Genomic DNA, 17,414 nt, shown 5'->3' with positions numbered 1-17,414 from the left:
GGGCCCTGGAGAACCAGGCCTGTATCTCTGTAAGAATTTTCAGTACCATTTCCATGACCTTATATGCAGAGGGCTTGTACTACAGAGCCTGGGCTGGTATAGCTACGCCAGAGAAGCCGTGTGTGCGTGCTTGTCTACACTACAGCCGGATAGCTGTGTCAGCAGAGCCCCCAAGAGAGATGCAGTGTAAGCTGATAGGAGGAGTTCTGTCTGCATAGCTACACCACCGCCCTGAACAGCATTAGCTCTGCTGACAGAAACACTTTTCCACTGGCTGAGTTGTGTCTACACCAGGGAGTTTTGGCGGCAGAGCTGTCTCAGATTGTGAGTGTGATGTATTTATTTTTTTTCACACTCCTAGCTGACATTGCTGTGCTGGCAAAATCTTGTGATGGAAACTAGGCTGACAGGCCAGATCTTCAGCTGATGTAAATCAGCATCATTCCATGGACTTAGTCAGTTTACTCCAGCTGAGGATGTGACCCTGACTGAGGATTGCCTTTTCCATCTGGACCTTTCTAGTGATCTCCCAGAAGTGAAGGTCATGCAATAGGACTGGGAAATGCACTGTGGCAACACCCCGCCTCGCTGTCCTAGGGAGTTTGATCACAGTATGGTTTTGCTGAGTTTTTCCAGAGGCAGCTTTCAATTCCTGCCCTCTTTGCATCCCTTTGGATTGAAGGTACAAAGCGCAGGGGACCTATGCAGCTACATTTCCACTGCGTGCACACAGCCAGCACTGTCACTGTCTGTGGAAAACACGCGTGCGAGGACAAGGCAATTTGTCGCTCTCTCCATGTATCTGGTGTAGGGGATGTCAGGAACCGGGGTGTGAGCATGTACCCGGGGTAACTGTAGGCTGCTCTGCCTTGCACTTCTCGCTCGCTGAACATCTCGGTGTCGGGTGGAATATTACATCTTATAGTAGGGCAAACTGGGTGAAAACATGGCAGCTCCCAGGGTCCTCAGAGGAAGATTTTGCTGTTTCAAGGGTCCTTGACAAAAACTCTTGCCGCTTGGAATTACCCAATAAGCTCTTGGGTACAGAATCCCGGTTGAATTGAATGGGAGTGCCACATGCTGAAGGATTGCATGGCTGGTACCTGGTACTCTGAGAACTCTGAAGATCAACTGTAGAAAGAAAAGATCAATTGGGGAGATAATAGTGCCCCTAAGCCAAGCCAAGGAAGCTGTCTGCATAGGAAAACAGCACTGTAGCTGAGGGTACATCTGCACTGGAATAAAAGCCCCATGGCATGGCTGTGGTTGGCCTAGATCAGCAGGCTCAGGGGGGTTGGGCTGTGGGGACGTTCTGGCTCGGGCGGGAGCCCAAGTTCTGGGACCCTCCCCACTCATGGCTTCCCAGAGTTTAGGCTCCAGACCCAATGCCTACAAAGCCGTTTTACAGCCCAAGCCCTGTGAGTCGGCTGACCCGGGCCAGCCACGGGCATTTAATTGCTGTGCAGACATCCCGGAGGTTAGGGTCAGAGGCACTGCGTGCTTGCATCATGCTACCCTTGGACACTAGCTCTTAGAGCGACTTGCAGAACACCAGAGTAGTAACCCTTCCCCCCACAGGGAGGTGGGGGGCTTTTGGAGCTGAATGGAAGGCAGATTTTGTATTTGGTATTTTCTGGTTCTCCCCAACCTGCACCACGTGTCAGGCTTTCACACCTGGGCAAAGTGTGTGTATGACTGCAACTAGATGGGACGAGGTGAGACAATCAGGTCCAGGGTCTATCTCCATTGGGTGAAGTCAGACCATTAAAAGGGTGAGGAAAAGGAGCTAATCCAAAGCTTTGTCCAAAACTTCAACTTAGTATCAGGTTTGATTATTGTTGTTGTTCTGTTTTGCTGGTTGATCTACCCTTTCTGGTGCTGCAGAAAGCAGAAGTGATGAACAAAGGAAAGATCCTGGAGATCCTCTGGCCCTCAACTTTCTCAGACCTCACCCCGGCCTTACTGATGAAAAACTCCTGCTGGGCTTGATCCCAGCAGGTGCTGCAGAGCCCTCAACTCTCACTGACTTAAATTTGAATCGAGGGTGCCCTCGTGTGTACTATAAAACCATCATCATTACAATAATTGGGTACATTGACGAACAAAATGAGGCCCAAGTTTGATGCTGCAATAGCCAACAAACACTAGCCTCTGATTGCCAGAAGCTGGGATGGGCGACGGGACAGATCACTTGATGATGACCTGTTCTGTTCATTCCCTCTGGGGCACCTGGCATTGGCCACTGTCGGTAGACAAGATACTGGGCTAGATGGACCTTTGGTCTGACCCAGTAGGGCCATTCTTGTGTTCTTATGTTTAGCTGCTTGCAGGATCGAGCCCACTGGCTTCAAGGGGAGTTTTGCCCGAGTAAGGACTGCAGGGTTTGCCCCTTTGTGGGAGGCTCCCAGCCCAGTTTGGCAGACACAAGCAGCTCCGAGAAGCATCTGGCCTCTGGAGCGCTTGGCCAAGCTGAGTGTTGAGCTTAGCTGATCCCCGTGCCTGCGTGTGGAGTCTGCACGGCTCAGTAGCTGGCGGTGTTCCTTGCAGGGGATGGCTATTACCTGGCTGTTGGTGGAGCTGTTGCACAGCACAACTGGTCGCACATCACCACGGTGCTGCAGGACATGAGGTTGCAGTGCAAGCTGGTCGACTGCTCCGAGGAGCTGGGAATGATCAGCATCCAGGGGCCGGCAAGGTAAGCCCCGAGAGGCTGGAGAAGAGACCAGGGCCCCCTGTTTCACTGGCACTGAATTGAACACTGTCCAAATTCCTCACCACTTGTGACCGAAGCCAGGGGTCTGGAGGTGAAAGGCGGCTGCACTGATGCCTTGTAATCCTGATTGCCTAAACCCCAGGGAAGGCTCTGGGGAGCCAAGTGGCATGCAGAGAAAGGGGCCTTGTCTTACCCTAAGACAGGATGAGAAGGGCGAATGATATTGGGCTGGATTGTGGCCTGCACTGAGAAATGACGGGGAGCTCGCTGCAGCAGGACCCTGACTGGGCCAGCACCTTTTCTAGGACAGCTCCAAGCCCTTTTCAGTGGCTGCAGGGTGGGCTTCCCGTGTACTCTGCAGTCTGTAGTATGTGGGGGTGGGGCCTGGGTGGCTAGCAGGGGGCTCACACTGGGGCTATTCCCAGCCCCTGCACAGCGGGGCTGTCTCCTCCTGCTCCTTGTGCGCCCATGCAGCGCCTGGCACAATCCATCCCACAGCAAACTGGGGGACACGGTAAGTGGCGCATGCCTGTGTGTGCTGGGACCCCTCCCTAGCTGTGCTAGGGTGCAGGAGGGACAAAGTGAAATGACCCCTTCCGAGGAGGAGAGGGGAGGAAGCCCAGCATGCTGCCTGCCCCACCTGCTGGAGTCCTGTCTGAGCACCTGAGCCAGTGCATTGCCCGGTGCTGGAGTGGAAAGATCTCATCAGGTCTCTCCAGGCACCTGCCTCTCCTCTCGTCACCCATCTCCTCTGTGCTACTGGTACTGCTAAGCCATGTCATAAAGCATCAAATATTTAGACCTTTCTTCTGCGCTGCTCGGCGCATGCTCTGCCCCACAAGCCCTGACCCTTTGCACTGGGCCTGCTCAGCCAGGGTTCTGTGCCTCCCATTCACCCTCCAGCTAGGAGCACAACGGTGTTTAAAACTAAACCTACCCCAGGGTCGCCCAAAGAGGTGGTTTCCCGGGCAGCTAGGATTCCCAGCTCCATGGACGGTGGTTTCCTTCCAGTCCCATTCCCTGCTTTCCCCTACTCTCCACGCTACCATGTCCCGAATTTGATCAGTGCCGCTTCCCCCTCTCCCCACCTCCAGCCTAGCTGCACGGTGGAGCTCACTTGCACATTCTAGAGTCAGTGGGACATGTGAGAAGGAGGAGGAGAGGAAGACACTCCTTCCCAGGGTGTGGATCCTGTGCGCTCTTACATACATCGGTCTCTGTGGGCCCTGGTGGGTTACCCTTACTTAGGAACAGAGGAATTGCCATAGCGGATCAGCCCCATGGTCCGTCTCATCCCTCTCGCTCATGGTGAGCATTGCACCATACTGCACGAGTAGCCCTGAGGAAGTCATGGGACTGACTGTGGAGTCTGATCGTTACAGCTGTTGGGTCCTTTGTCAGGATCTGGCATTAGAAATGCCCACCTGGGGCAGGCAGGCAGGCCTCCTGTCTTCTTACTCCCCCTCCTTATTTGGCTTCCAAGCTACGCCTCACCAGTGCTCTCTGGCCTGTCAGTCGCCAGGGCTAGCTCCGGCAGAGTGCTCAGTGCCCCATTTCCTAGCATGCTGTGTCCAGCGCCTGAGGTGAGCCACACAAACTGCTTCCTACTGAGTGAGGGCTCTGTGTGGGGGGCTCCCCTACTCCCAGGGAGTCTGCTCCGGACTGAGCCGCTCTCATTTGTAGCTGCACCACATCCCCACCCCCTCTTGTTTAACAGGGCAATAGGACACCTCTATCTAGCGTCCCCCCTTCCAGGAACAGGAATACAGACGTGTGCCCACTGCCCCGTTCCTGAAATGCGGTCTGTGAGAATCAGCCTCCTTCCCCAGAGCAGCCTGCAGGAGGGAGGTCCCACAGTGAACCATGGGCCGGGGAGCCCGGCTGATTTGGCGTCGTTAGCTGGGCTCTGTTAATTACACCCAGTGCCACTGCTGCCACACCCCGGGCCCTCCTGAGTGGAGGACGCGGGAGTTTTTCCTTGCCCTCATTCGCAGGCGTTCGGGGCCCCGGCTGTTTTACTGGCATTGAAATCAAGGGCCAGTCTGTTCCCAGCGACGTTGGTGCAAACGTCTACACTTACGGCGGCGTGTCGGGTACAGGCCCTACATGTGTCGTTATGTGCCACTGGGAAAGGCAGGGCTGCGTCCACCCTCGTCGCTGCGGCGTGAAGCTTCACGCTGTGGTGAAAGGTTGAGGCAGCGGGACGCTATGCTGCTAAAAATAACTGTGTAGACATGAGGGGCACCACTTGGGCCTGTGGAGAGCCATGTAGGGTTCATACTCGGGAGGTTCTGGCGTGTAGGACACACTACGCACCTGAGCCATGCCTCACTGTCTACACTGCCGTTGATACCCACACTCGCTGGGCGTGCAGTGCCCGTATGCTACACGCTGCCGTAAGCATCGATGTGCCCTGGGAGGAACTCCTTTGGCTCCCCTCTGCACGTTTGCTCAGGTCATTGAGTATGTCTACACAGGGATAAAAAACCCACCGCTGGCCGAGGTCACGTGACTCGGTCCAGCACAGCTCCAGACTGAAATATAGCTGTGCAGACCTCCAGGCTGGGGCTGGAGCCTGAGCTCTGGGTCCCTGCGTTTGGGGAGGGTCCCAGAGCTTGGCCTGGAGCGCAAGCCTGAATGGCCTCAATTTTTAGCCCTGCAGCCTGAGCCTCGCAAGCCTGAGTCAGCTGACCCGGGCCGCCCACGGCCATGCTGCGGGTCTTTTATCCCTCTGTAGACCTACCCGTTGGGATCAGAATCTGGACAATTGTATGTATTTATTGACCCACAAGTAGTTTTGGCTCCCCATTCCGGAGTGGCTGACCTATTTATCGTGCCAGGAAGGCAGGTTTTAGTGTAACACAGCCCAGAGGGGTGACGGGAGCCGGGGAGACAGCGGCAGGCCCTGAAGAGCATGGGCGGGGCTGTAAATATGCATTAGACAGCGGCAAGTCACAGCCGCCCTTACATTTGTCTCTGTCATATGTGACAAGCCAACGCTCATTAGAAACCAGTTCAAGGCTTGGAAGTGGCTGACACGTACCCAGCCACCGGGGCTCCTGAAAGTGAAAGGCAGTGAGGAGAGGATAATGAAGGAAAAGCCTCCACAATGCTGGGAGTGCGTTTATTCCTCTCTGCAGAGTTCAGTGGTGTGGCCAGTGCCGTGCTGGGAAGAGCTGTTCTGTAGCCAAGCCTCGGATTATGAGAATATCTTCGAGGTCATGCCCCTTCCTCCCCCCACTTCCCTCCAGCAGAAATGATATGATAGGGGCAGTCCAACCGCTGTGGGTCCCTATCAGCTGCTTGCGCTGCCAGTAGCCTCCAGGGGCTCACTTGTGCCAGCGAGCACCACACGCCCTAGGAAGTGTTTGTAGGCCCGGGACCCTCATGGGGATCTTCTGCTGGGCTGCATGTTTCAAACAGAAATGAAACGCCCTCACCGCTTTGGGTTGAGCTCGGCTTTCATCGCTGAACCCTCCAGGCCTGTGGGGGAGGAGGTGAGAAACGGGGAAGCAGTGCCCAGTCTTAATGGCACTAAGTTCAGATCTGAGCATGAGTCGCCTCCCCCTGCCAAAGCCATCCTGGAGAAGGAGAAGGGCAAGACCTATGGGCCTGGCGTAGGAATCGCTGGTGAAATCCCCTGGCCTGTGTTGTGCAGGAGGTCAGACTAGATGGTCTAATGGGCCCCTCTGACCTGAACCTAGTGTGGATAATTCGATTTTATCCAGACTACCCAGCTGCTGAGACAAGATTTGTCCCCTCTGGCACATTGCCAAGCTTGCTTCTAAAATTCCCATGCAATGGGTCTACGGACTGGTGGGGAGAGTATTCTACGGACTGACCTCGCCAGTAGGACATCTTGTAACCAGTCTCAGTTAATAAATTAGCCCTTGGGGTTGGAGGAGTGCCATCATGATGCGGGCAGAGATATGGGTTGAGTTAGCTTTTGGTGTCAGTCAGTGCTCTCCGGCCCCTGTCCTCCCTCTCCTGGAGCACATGTTCCTCTGAGGTGAGGGTGGGGTGGGTTGTGACAGCCTGGAGGAGGAGAAGCTCTTTCTTTTCCCTGCAGCCCTCCGTGGAGCTGGGATGGGATTGGTGGAAGCCTTGTTTAAATATCAGCTCCTGGCGCCCGGGTCAAGCGCTGTCGGTGCATCAGCCTGACAGGGTGCGACGAGGAGCCTGCCTAGCTCAAGACGATGCTGCATTTACTGGGCAAAAGCAAGCTCATCCCAGGGCTCCCCCAGGGAGAGTTACGTAAAGGAGAGGGAAGTGGATGCTTGTGTCCCAGGGGCTGTCGCAACACATGGGGCTCCCTGGCCATGGAGAGCGGTACTCACGGGGAGTCACTTACTGGCAGGCCTCTTCACAGCCACAGTCTGGGCAGAGAAAAGCCACAGACTGGGAGGAATTTCAGCTCCTGGCAATCGTTGGCACCTCTGCAGCCCAAAGGACAGCAAGGGAGGCTGGGGGGCCTTGGATTCCAAAGCTGCAGCTGTGCGGGAGCACGGAGGGAATCTGTTTAGGGAGGGACGCGCACTGGGAAACTGCCTCAGGCATTAGCAGTACTTTGCCCCTGTCTGGCATCTTTCATCCCGGGATCTCAGAGCCTGGTTGGGTATGTCTCACAAGTTACCCCGCCGCTATGAGACAGGGAACCATTGTAGGGATGGGTAAGCAGCGAGGTGAAGTGACAGGCCTGTGGTCACACAGCGAGTCAGTGTCAGAGCTGAGAATAGAACCCCAGGAGACTTGAACCCCAGACCCCTTCTCTAATAAACTTTTCCATCTCCCTAAGTCCTTATCTGGCCCCTATCACTGCAGTATCTGAACAACTCACCAAAGTCATTGAATTTATCCTTGCAACACCCCTGTGAGCCAGGGCAGTGCTATTGTCCCCATTGTACAGAGCAGGAACTGAGGCACAGAGAGACTACGTGACTGACCCAAGGTCACTAAAGGAGTCTGTGGTGGAAGCCAGAGTAGAACCTAGCTCCTCTGCATCCTAGCCCCATGCCCTGACCACAAGGATATAGAAATATGCATTTTCTACTTACGCTCACTGACACTGAGCTCTCTCCCAGCATACACACCACCATGGAGCATGAGTGAAAAGGATATTAGTGGGTTTCATTTTTCTGGTCCCCTTGGAGTTGTGATGAGGAGAAGGAGCAGGTCATAAGCAATAAGACACTGGCTGTAAATAGCAGCCCTACGCCGTCAGCGGTGTGCCTTTCCCACAGAACCTAGAGAGGGCTACAGAACAGAGGTGAGAAGAAGGCCGGGGGAGAAATAGGGCAGATTGTCCTTCCCAAGCAGACAGCCAGCTGCCCTTTCAGGCCATGCCAGAAGCAGAACTTTCCATGTGAGCTTGCACGGTGGGTGTAGTGCGTGAGCTAGTGACTTGCTGGCCCCTAGTTGTAGCATCCTTCTCACCAGGATTTTCTGCTCTTTCCCTGCAGCCGTATGGTCCTTCAGGAGGTTCTCGACACCGATCTCAGCAACGAGGCCTTCCCCTTCTCCTCCCACAAGCTGGTGAAGGCAGCAGGATGCACGGTAGGAGCCCAAGCCCTAGGCTAACACTTCCTCCTTCCACCGCTTTGCATGAGGAAGGTTCTGCCCCAAGAGTTTTTGCTTGGGTGGCACTCCCGTGTGTGTCTAGAGACTTTCACGTGAAGGCAACAAAGCATTTTGATTGGCTGAGCCTCTCGCACGGCCCCAGCCCCATGAGCAGGACCTCCTAGATCAGGATGCTGTACAAACAAAGGCTGATGCTCGAAGTAACTCCCACCCCCACATTAGTGCAGGCGTATACCCACCTCAGTGCAGGTCTGGGAAGCCGGGACTCCCAGACCAGCAGCCCCGGGAACCAGGTGTGTGGTACATGTGTGTAAGGGGGAGGAAGCTAAGATGGGGATCAGGATGTTGGGAGGTGAAGGTGTGAGATCTCTAGTGTCGCCTGGGCCAGGATATAGAGTTCTACACCACTAGCAAGCGGGGGCTAGGTGATTTGGTAGTTCCGTCTGGCCTTAAATTCTACTAATCCACCCTGCCTGCCACGTGCTGTTACATATGGGCAAATGGAGACAGCATGCCCTCATGATGGGCTCCTGGAGTGCTCTGGGCTTCTGCTTCCTCTGGCTGGCAGGCCTGTCCTGCAGTGGGATTCCTCCCACCACGTAGTTCCACCCACGCCATGCAAGATAACACTCTCTAGGCACTGGCAGCCCTCAATTCTGGCCTGAAGCAGCTGCCCCAGCAGCCTCTGAATGGAACCAAACCTGCCCCTGACAGAGATGATCAGTCAGATGCCATCCTGCCTCACCTATGGGACTTTCAGTGCTCCGGAGGGACGGGGCCAGGAACAGGGCTAAGACTGCTCTAGCCTGCTCTCTGACCGAGGCCATGCTCTCTGTCTCCTGCTAGAAGAAGCATTACCCCTTGCAGGGCGGCAGAGGGAAGGTGTCTCTTCAGGTTGTACTCTGGACAGGTTCAACTGAGCTGAGTGATGCATGGGGGTCAGTGGCCAACAAGGGATGGGAAAGAGAAGAAGACAGCAGCAGGGAAGAGCTGTGTGTGTGAAAATCCTGCCATCCCCAGCTCCTTGGCATCTCTGCAGACATCTCTTCCCCAAACATTCATGTGGCGTGACCTTCTGACACTCCCCCATCGGGCAGCCTTGCTGAGGACTTGCCTGTGATGTGGGATCATTGCCACATTTTTCAAGAAGGCTGAAATTTCCTTTATCATGCAATTCTCTGTGTGTCCTTCATTCCCATGTACCTGGGGCCAATCCCAGGTCCAGCCGGCCCCTGTGCATTTCCTGGTTTAAAACATCAAGGGAAGAGACTGCTCCCCAAAGAGTCTGATCGGAGGAAACAAAATGAGAGTGCATGTCAATGTGTTTCCTGCTGAAGGTGCGAGATTGACAGTCCGGGGGCCGCAGAAGTGCCCCGACCCCCAGCACCTACAGAGCCCAGCCAGAGACATGTACACGCTGCCCCAGCCACATGCCTCTGCCCTGCCGTGGGAGGTGGGAGAAGGAAATCCTGTCTTCATGGCCCACTAGTCCTTGGCCTCTGCTGAAGCTGCTCAGCATGTGGGGGAGAGGGTGGGGGTGGCATGGCAGCATTGGTAGTGATGTTGACCTGAACTAGCTCATTTCACCAGGGTGCTGCCTCGTCAGAGGGTGACGACTTTCCGACGCGGCTGACCCAGCTGGCTTTGGCTTGGGTGGCACCACGCCCTTTCCGGGCAGCATGGGGGACATTTGATAGCAAAGGGGGATGGAATTCTGGGCTATTGCACTGGGAATGGAGTGAAGACTGAGCTCTTGGGCTCTGCTACTTCCTGCCCTGGGGTACTGATATCGAAAAGCAGGAGGGCCAATCTCGAGAGCCCTTTTTCTTTAATACGGGGAACCACAGTCTCCCGCAGTAACAAGATAAAGGGAGTTTGAAGACCATTAATCATAGAATATCAGGGTTGGAAGGGACCTCAAGAGGTGATCTAGTCCAACCCCCTGCTCAAAGCAGGACCAATCCCCAATTAAATCATCCCAGCCAGGGCTTTGTCAAGCCTGACCTTAAAAACTTCTAAGGAAGGAGATTCTACCACCTCCCTAGGTAACGCATTCCAGCGTTTCACCACCCTCCTAGTGAAAAAGTTTTTCCTAATATCCAACCTAAACCTCCCCCACTGCAACTTGAGACTATTACTCCTTGTCCTGTCCTCTTCTACCACTGAGAATAGTCTAGATCCATCCTCTCTGGAACCACCTCTCAGGTAGTTGAAAGCAGCTATCAAATCCCCCCTCATTCTTCTCTTCTGCAGGCTAAACAATCCCAGCTCCCTCAGCCTCTCCTCATAACTCATGTGTTCCAGACCCCTAATCATCTTTGTTGCCCTTCGCTGGACTCTCTCCAATTTATCCACATCCTTCTTGTAGTGTGGGACCCAAAACTGGACACAGTACTCCAGATGAGGCCTCACCAATGTCGAATAGAGGGGAACGATCACGTCCCTCGATCTGCTCGCTATGCCCCTACTTATACATCCCAAAATGTCATTGGCCTTCTTGGCAACAAGGGCACACTGCTGACTCATATCCAGCTTCTCATCCACTGTCACCCCTAGGTCCTTTTCCGCAGAACTGCTGCCTAGCCATTCGGTCCCTAGTCTGCAGCTGTGCATTGGGTTCTTCCGTCCTAAGTGCAGGACCCTGCACTTATCCTTATTGAACCTCATCAGATTTCTTTTGGCCCAATCCTCCAATTTGTCTAGGTCCCTCTGTATCCTATCCCTGCCCTCCAGCATATCTACCACTCCTCCTAGTTTAGTATCATCCGCAAATTTGCTGAGAGTGCAATCCACATCATCCTCCAGATCATTTATGAAGATATTGAACAAAACCGGCCCCAGGACCGACCCCTGGGGCACTCCACTTGACACTGGCTGCCAACTAGACATGGAGCCATTGATCACTACTCGTTGAGCCCGACGATCTAGCCAGCTTTCTACTCACCTTATAGTGCATTCATCCAGCCCGTACTCCTTTAACTTGCTGACAAGAATACTGTGGGAGACCGTGTCAAAGCTTTGCTAAAGTCAAGAAACAATACATCCACTGCTTTCTCTTCATCCACAGAACCAGTAATTTCATCATAGAAGGCGATTAGATTAGTCAGGTATGACCTTCCCTTGATGAATCCATGCTGACTGTTTCTGATCACTTTCCTCTCATGTAAGTGCTTCAGGATTGATTCCTTGAGGACCTGCTCCATGATTTTTCCGGGGACTGAGGTGAGTCTGACTGGCCTGTAGTTTCCAGGATCCTCTTTCTTCCCTTTTTTAAAGATTGGCACTACATTAGCCTTTTTCCAGTCATCTGGAACTCCCCCCGTTCGCCACGAGTTTTCAAAGATAATGGCCAATGGCTCTGCAATCACAGCCGCCAATTCCTTTAGCACTCTCGGATGCAACTCGTCCGGCCCCATGGACTTGTGCACATCCAGCTTTTCTAAATAGTCCCTAACCACCTCTTTCTCCACAGAGGGCTGGCCATCTACTCCCCATGCTGTGATGCCCAGCGCAGCAGTCTGGGAGCCTACCTTGTTAGTGAAGACAGAGGCAAAAAAAGCATTGAGTACATTAGCTTTTTCCACATCCTCTGTCACTAGGTTGCCTCCCTCATTCAGTCAGGGGCCCACGTTTTCCTTGGCTTTCTTCTTGTTGCCAACATACCTGAAGAAACCCTTCTTGTTACTCTTGACATCTCTTGCTAGCTGCAGCTCCAGGTGCGATTTAGCCCTCCTGATTTCATTCCTACATGCCCGAGCAATATTTTTATACTCTTCCCTGGTCATATGTCCAACCTTCCACTTCTTGTAAGCTTCTTTTTTATGACAGGTTTCAGAGTAACAGCCGTGTTAGTCTGTATTCGCAAAAAGAAAAGGAGGACTTGTGGCACCTTAGAGACTAACCAATTTATTTGAGCATGAGCTTTCGTGAGCCACAGCTCACTTCATCGGATTCTTTTTTATGTTTAAGATCTGCTAGGATTTCACCGTTAAGCCAAGCTGGTCCCCTGCCATATTTACTATTCTTTTGACTCATCGGGATGGTTTGTCCCTGTAACCTCAACAGGGATTCCTTGAAATACAGCCAGCTCTCCTGGACTCCTTCCCCTTCATGTTAGTCCCCCAGGGGACCCTACCCATCCGTTCCCTGAGGGAGTCGAAGTCTGCTTTCCTGAAGTCCAGGGTCCGTATTCTGCTGCTTACCTTTCTTCCCTGTGTCAGGATCCTGAACTCAACCAACTCATGGTCACTGCCTCCCAGATTCCCATGCCTCTCCATCTCTAAGACCCAGTCACTTTTTAGTCCTTATGGCATCTGGATGGCTCCCTGAGACACAGGTGAGAGGGGATTAAGGAGAGACTTGATCACAGTCTATAAGAACTTAGAGGGGGAACAAAGATGTGAAAATGGGCTCTTCAGGCTGGGAGAGAAAGATCTAACATGATCCAGTGGCTGGAGGTTGAAGCTAGACCAATTCCGACTGGAAACAAGGTGTGCATTTTTAATGGTGAGAGTAATTAATCACTGGAACAATTTACCAAGGGTCGTGGTGGATTCTCCATCACTGACTCTTTTTAAACCAACATAGGATGTGTTTGGGAAAGCCCTGCTCCAGGAATTATTTTTGGGAAGTTCTCTGGCCCGTGTTCTACAGGAGGTCACACTAGGTGATCACAATGGTCCCTTCTGGCCTTGGGATCTATGAACCTGGACGCTGGGGCAGCTGAGCCGATCTGCTCTGGAACCGAGGCCTTCGGATGTGATTTGTTTTTTCTGCAGCTTGGCTTTGGTTTCCGGTTCTGGACGGAATGCAGGTGTGTGGGGGAGGGAAGCGGGGGAGTGTGCTTTGCATCTAAGAGACGACCAGATGTAAAGGGAGCATTAAAATGTTCTTGAGGGATGGCAGCTGTGTGTGTTGCTTTTGGACGTTTCTCTTCCCCATCCTCCCCACGCCGTCCCACTGGCAGCCCGCCCCCATCCCTCCTTTCAGCTCCTCTGGCCATGGCCTGCTGGATGACCCTGAAGCCTGGCAGGAAGAGTCATTCTCAGAGCCTAAGTTTGCAGTTTGTCTTGTTCACCTGCACTGAAGCTTGGGTGGGAGCTGGGAACTGTTGCACGCTCTAGGGACTTGTGGGGAGCCCTGAATCCCAGCTAGAGCTGCCGGATGAGCAAATGGCCTGGCCAGACGCACATGAGCATTGTGCATGTGTGTACATATATGCAGTGTTCCAGTGTCCCCAACCGCCCCCCAAAAAGGGACAGACTTCGGATGTAGTACCTTGTTCTGTATTGACATGAAACGGGCTTGCCTGGGAAGGAAGGGACTATGTGAAGAGGAACATCTGAATCTGGCCCTAAGTGATTCATTCCTATGTATATATACGCTGTATAGAATGTGTGTGTGTGTGAGTGAGTGACACACACCCCACCCATTACGTATTCAGTGAAGAACTGCACACTGGCACAGAAATAGCAACCCCAAGAGTGTAGGAAGCCAGCCAAGAAGACCTCCCTATATCAGTCTACACGTGGAGGTGGCTATCAGTCTGTTTGAGAGAGAGACACACATCCACACCTGTAGACAGATATAGGTAGGTCTTCGTGGCTGGCCCCCTGCACGCTTGAGGTGGCTGTGCCCATCTGCGGGCCTTCACACACAGCTGCACTCACTGCCTGTAACTCTCGCTTGTTTCTAAATTAAGAGTGAAAATGGGCTCCTGTGCCCATAACTGACGGCAAAAGGTGCAATGCAAACAGCAGAGCCAAGGATGCTGTCACCTCACTAGAGGAATCTAGCAACCCCTCCCACCCGCACCATTCTGCTGCCTGCCGCATGTATCTCCCTCCTTGCTCTCGGCTCTCTCCCCATCCCTGTCCTCTTTCCTTATGGTTCCCTTCATCACCTTTCAGCACTCTCAGTTTCCTTCTGTGCTTGGAGCTGTCTCCCACTTCAAGCGTCCTCTCTTAGCTCCTTCTGAAAACCAGCCCCTTCCAGAAATCCTTGCTTCCTCCTTTCTCATTAGTAGTCTTTCCTGGCCCTTCCTTCTCTGAACTGTCTTGTCTGGAGTTTGCTTGTCTACTGTAGGTTGTCAGGGCCGGATACTGCCACCCTAGCTCATGTTGAGTAGCACCTTGCTCCATGGTAAAGTAAGAGTAGTGAGTTACTTATCGTGAGTCAGGGTGGTAGAACCTGGCCCTAAGTTGACTCTTGTCTATGTCTTATCCTATGTCCCTAAGGTGCAGTGTGCATTTACAGGACAGTATACAGGACTGTTGTTAATGATGATAACTAGTATTCCTTGCACCACTTTAGCGCCATGACACCTCTGCCATGGTAGAACGTGGTTCCTCCAATGTACAGGGAGTGACGCTCGTGTGTATGTCAAAGGCCTCTGTTCTGGCTCTGCTGGAAAGAAAAGTTCTAGGAGCAAAGTGGGTGGCTCGGTGTTCTCATTTGCATGCTAATACCCAGCATGCTTTTCCACAGTGCTCAGTATTCTCATTTGCATGCCAATACCCAGCATCCCTTTCCAGCCCACACAGCTGTTCCTTAGCAATGCTTGGACTGAGCTCTGGGAAGACGCTGGGAGTTGTCCGATGTGATAAGTCCTCATGTGGGCATGTTGACTTGTGTTTCCACAGTTATGTCAAAGGAACAAAAGAGTCCTCTTTCGGCCTAGGGACTACTGCTGGCGATAAAGAGATTCACTCAACATGGGAGCCCCCTTTTCAAAATCTGTGACTGAGTAGATGTAAAATAGGTCATGTTCTCCCTTTAAAATTTCAGGGCTGGGGTCCCTGAGAAGTCAGTGTATTTGATCACAGGAGAAGCCTGACAACTTTAAGCTTTCTGTACAAGTGCAGACAGTCTTGAATTTGCTAAGACCTTACATTTAAAGAGATTGGCTATGCATGTGAAATGCGCGAATGGTAATTCTTAATGCTAATACCCAAGGCTAAGCTCCTGTATGTCTGAGGAAACATAATACATGTCCCTTTGGATGACGAAGAAAAATCCATCACTCTGGCCTGGTTCCACTGCCTCCTAAAGACTTGCAGACACACAAGAGCTGACCCGGTCCTAGGGACATAGAACAATGTGATGTGTAACAACTGACGCAATTACACCCTAGAGCACAGTAATGAACAGATTTCATGAGACACCATGAGTTTCCTTTGTATTCAATGAAACCATCACAGTGGGACGTGCGCAGCCCCACGCCCAGTATCGATGTCGGGACTTGATGTGGGGTATTTATTACATTGCGTGACTTGCACACAGCCCCAGTGAAGGGATTTAATTGCCTTAAAACATGTTGGTTTCTTTGGCCTTGTCAGAATGGGGCAGAAAGATATTAGTTGTGCTCTCATTTCTTGAAAAAATTCATGGTTTTGGGCTTGTCTACACATGGCATTATTGTGGAATAACTATTCAAGAACACAACTGTTCCAGAGCAATGATTCCTGAATAGTGGAAATGGAGTAAACTAAGCCAGTAAAAGGCACTCTTATTTTGGAATAAGCATGTCCACATATGGAGTTATTCCTGATTAGCTACTCCACTTTAAATTCACAACCTACCATATTCTGGAATAACTTCAATGTGTTGAAAAGTCATCCGTCCATCTGTCCATCCAACATTGCACATTCATATCTAAGGAGCAATCTAAACTTATTGTTGGGATTTGTTTTTAGAGCGTGAAGGGGCTGATGTATTTGAGAGGGTTATTGCTGGGAAGCTGTCGAAGATGGAAGCTTTCATCTAGTTCCAAGTACAGCAAAGGGTGCAGAGAGTTCCACATACATGGCCCAGCTCTTGTGAAAGTTCTCTCTTCAGCAGATGTGTGTCTTCCCCTGTTTGTCTATAGGTTTCTTTTTCCAACACAGTGATGCTGCTGTGGGAGGTCACTGTTGTGGAAGGCCAGGCCGGCTGTGGGGTAGCATGGACCAGTGCTATTCAAGGCTTTGAAAATGAGTACAGCGAGCCAGGCTCTGTGTCTATGGGGCAGCTGGTGTATTGGGATGATGTGTTTGTGAGCAGAATAGCTGCCGACTTGGGGACCAGGTATGGCATTCTCAGCCAGAGGTCATTGCAGCCGATGAGGCAGAAGTTACAAAGGCATAGCTCGTGGCGGCTAGATAGCTCTCTGATTTGGTCGTGAGTAGCCTTCTGACCAGTGCATTATTTTATTTATTTATTTTAAATTCTTATGCATTTGATGCTGCGTTTTGGCTTCATCTCTTTGTTCTCACAAGGCCTCGCTTTGTCTTGCTGGTTTGATGGTGTTAGGGATGAGTTCCCAGAGCCTGTTGTTGTTTGGGGTCACAGGAACAAACTGTTCCTGTATATGGGCTGGAAAATGCTCCCTCAACCCCCAATGTGGGTCTTGGTCTCTCTTCTTTAGCAGGACATCTCTAGTGATGGTTTATTTCCATGTTATGAGTGCTAGACCTACCTGCCCATACAATGTTCCCACTCTCGGAAAGGCCTCACCATGCCTTTGTACCTCTCCCTCCTCCATCAGATTTCCTCTCAAAGCATCTCCTTTCCTGGCCTCCCCAGCTTTGTTTCGCTCATGGGCTTTCTCCTTCAGTGGTGCTTCATCTTTCCTGTTGGCGAGTTGTCTTGTCTTAGGGCTTGCCTACATGAGCACGTAGTTCCTGGCAATCTGCCCATCACTAGTCTGCTGCACACCCAGTGTCTGTGTGGCCCCCACCGGTGCATGCACTAAACATTCCATCGTGCGCTTTGATCTGCACGGCAGCAAGGTTCCACGTGGACACTGAGTGCGCGACAGGCTAGTGCGGGATAGATTTATACCCCAGCTTACCCCAGCAAACTAACTGTTCCTGTCGACAGCCCCTTATGTATTCACACAGCTCTCTGTGTGCCTCGGTTGCTATTTCATCTGAAGCGGCTGAACCACAAGCATTCAGAAGCGATGAGGCACCCGTCTCCACAGAGGCAGGATTTCAATATTTGCCTCCTTTCCCTCCTCCCAGCACATCCTGCCTCTTGTTGGCTCCCATTCTTTCTTCCCTGACAGTCACTCTTTCCTCCCGCTTCTCTTAGTGGTGCCTTCCTTGTCTCTCACCACAGCAGCTGGGGTGCCTTCCTCTGTGGG

General features: G+C 52.2%; 1 protein-coding gene across 1 annotated transcript in view; it reads left to right on the top strand.

The window, feature by feature from the left end:
- SARDH (sarcosine dehydrogenase) overlaps positions 1-17,414 on the top strand; it is a 101,198-nt gene that overhangs the window by 45,889 nt on the left and 37,895 nt on the right. Inside the window, exons 16-17 of the mRNA XM_084650274.1 lie at positions 2,548-2,695; positions 8,173-8,266. Of these exons, the coding sequence (XP_084506400.1) occupies positions 2,548-2,695; positions 8,173-8,266 (242 nt within the window). The remainder of the gene's footprint in view (positions 1-2,547; positions 2,696-8,172; positions 8,267-17,414) is intronic.

This window comes from Lepidochelys olivacea (assembly GCF_965140295.1).
Source record: "Lepidochelys olivacea isolate rLepOli2 genome assembly, chromosome: 16".
Taxonomy (NCBI): domain Eukaryota; kingdom Metazoa; phylum Chordata; order Testudines; family Cheloniidae; genus Lepidochelys; species Lepidochelys olivacea.
Note: the sequence above shows the minus strand (reverse complement) of the source record. Positions and strands in the feature narration are given on the sequence as shown.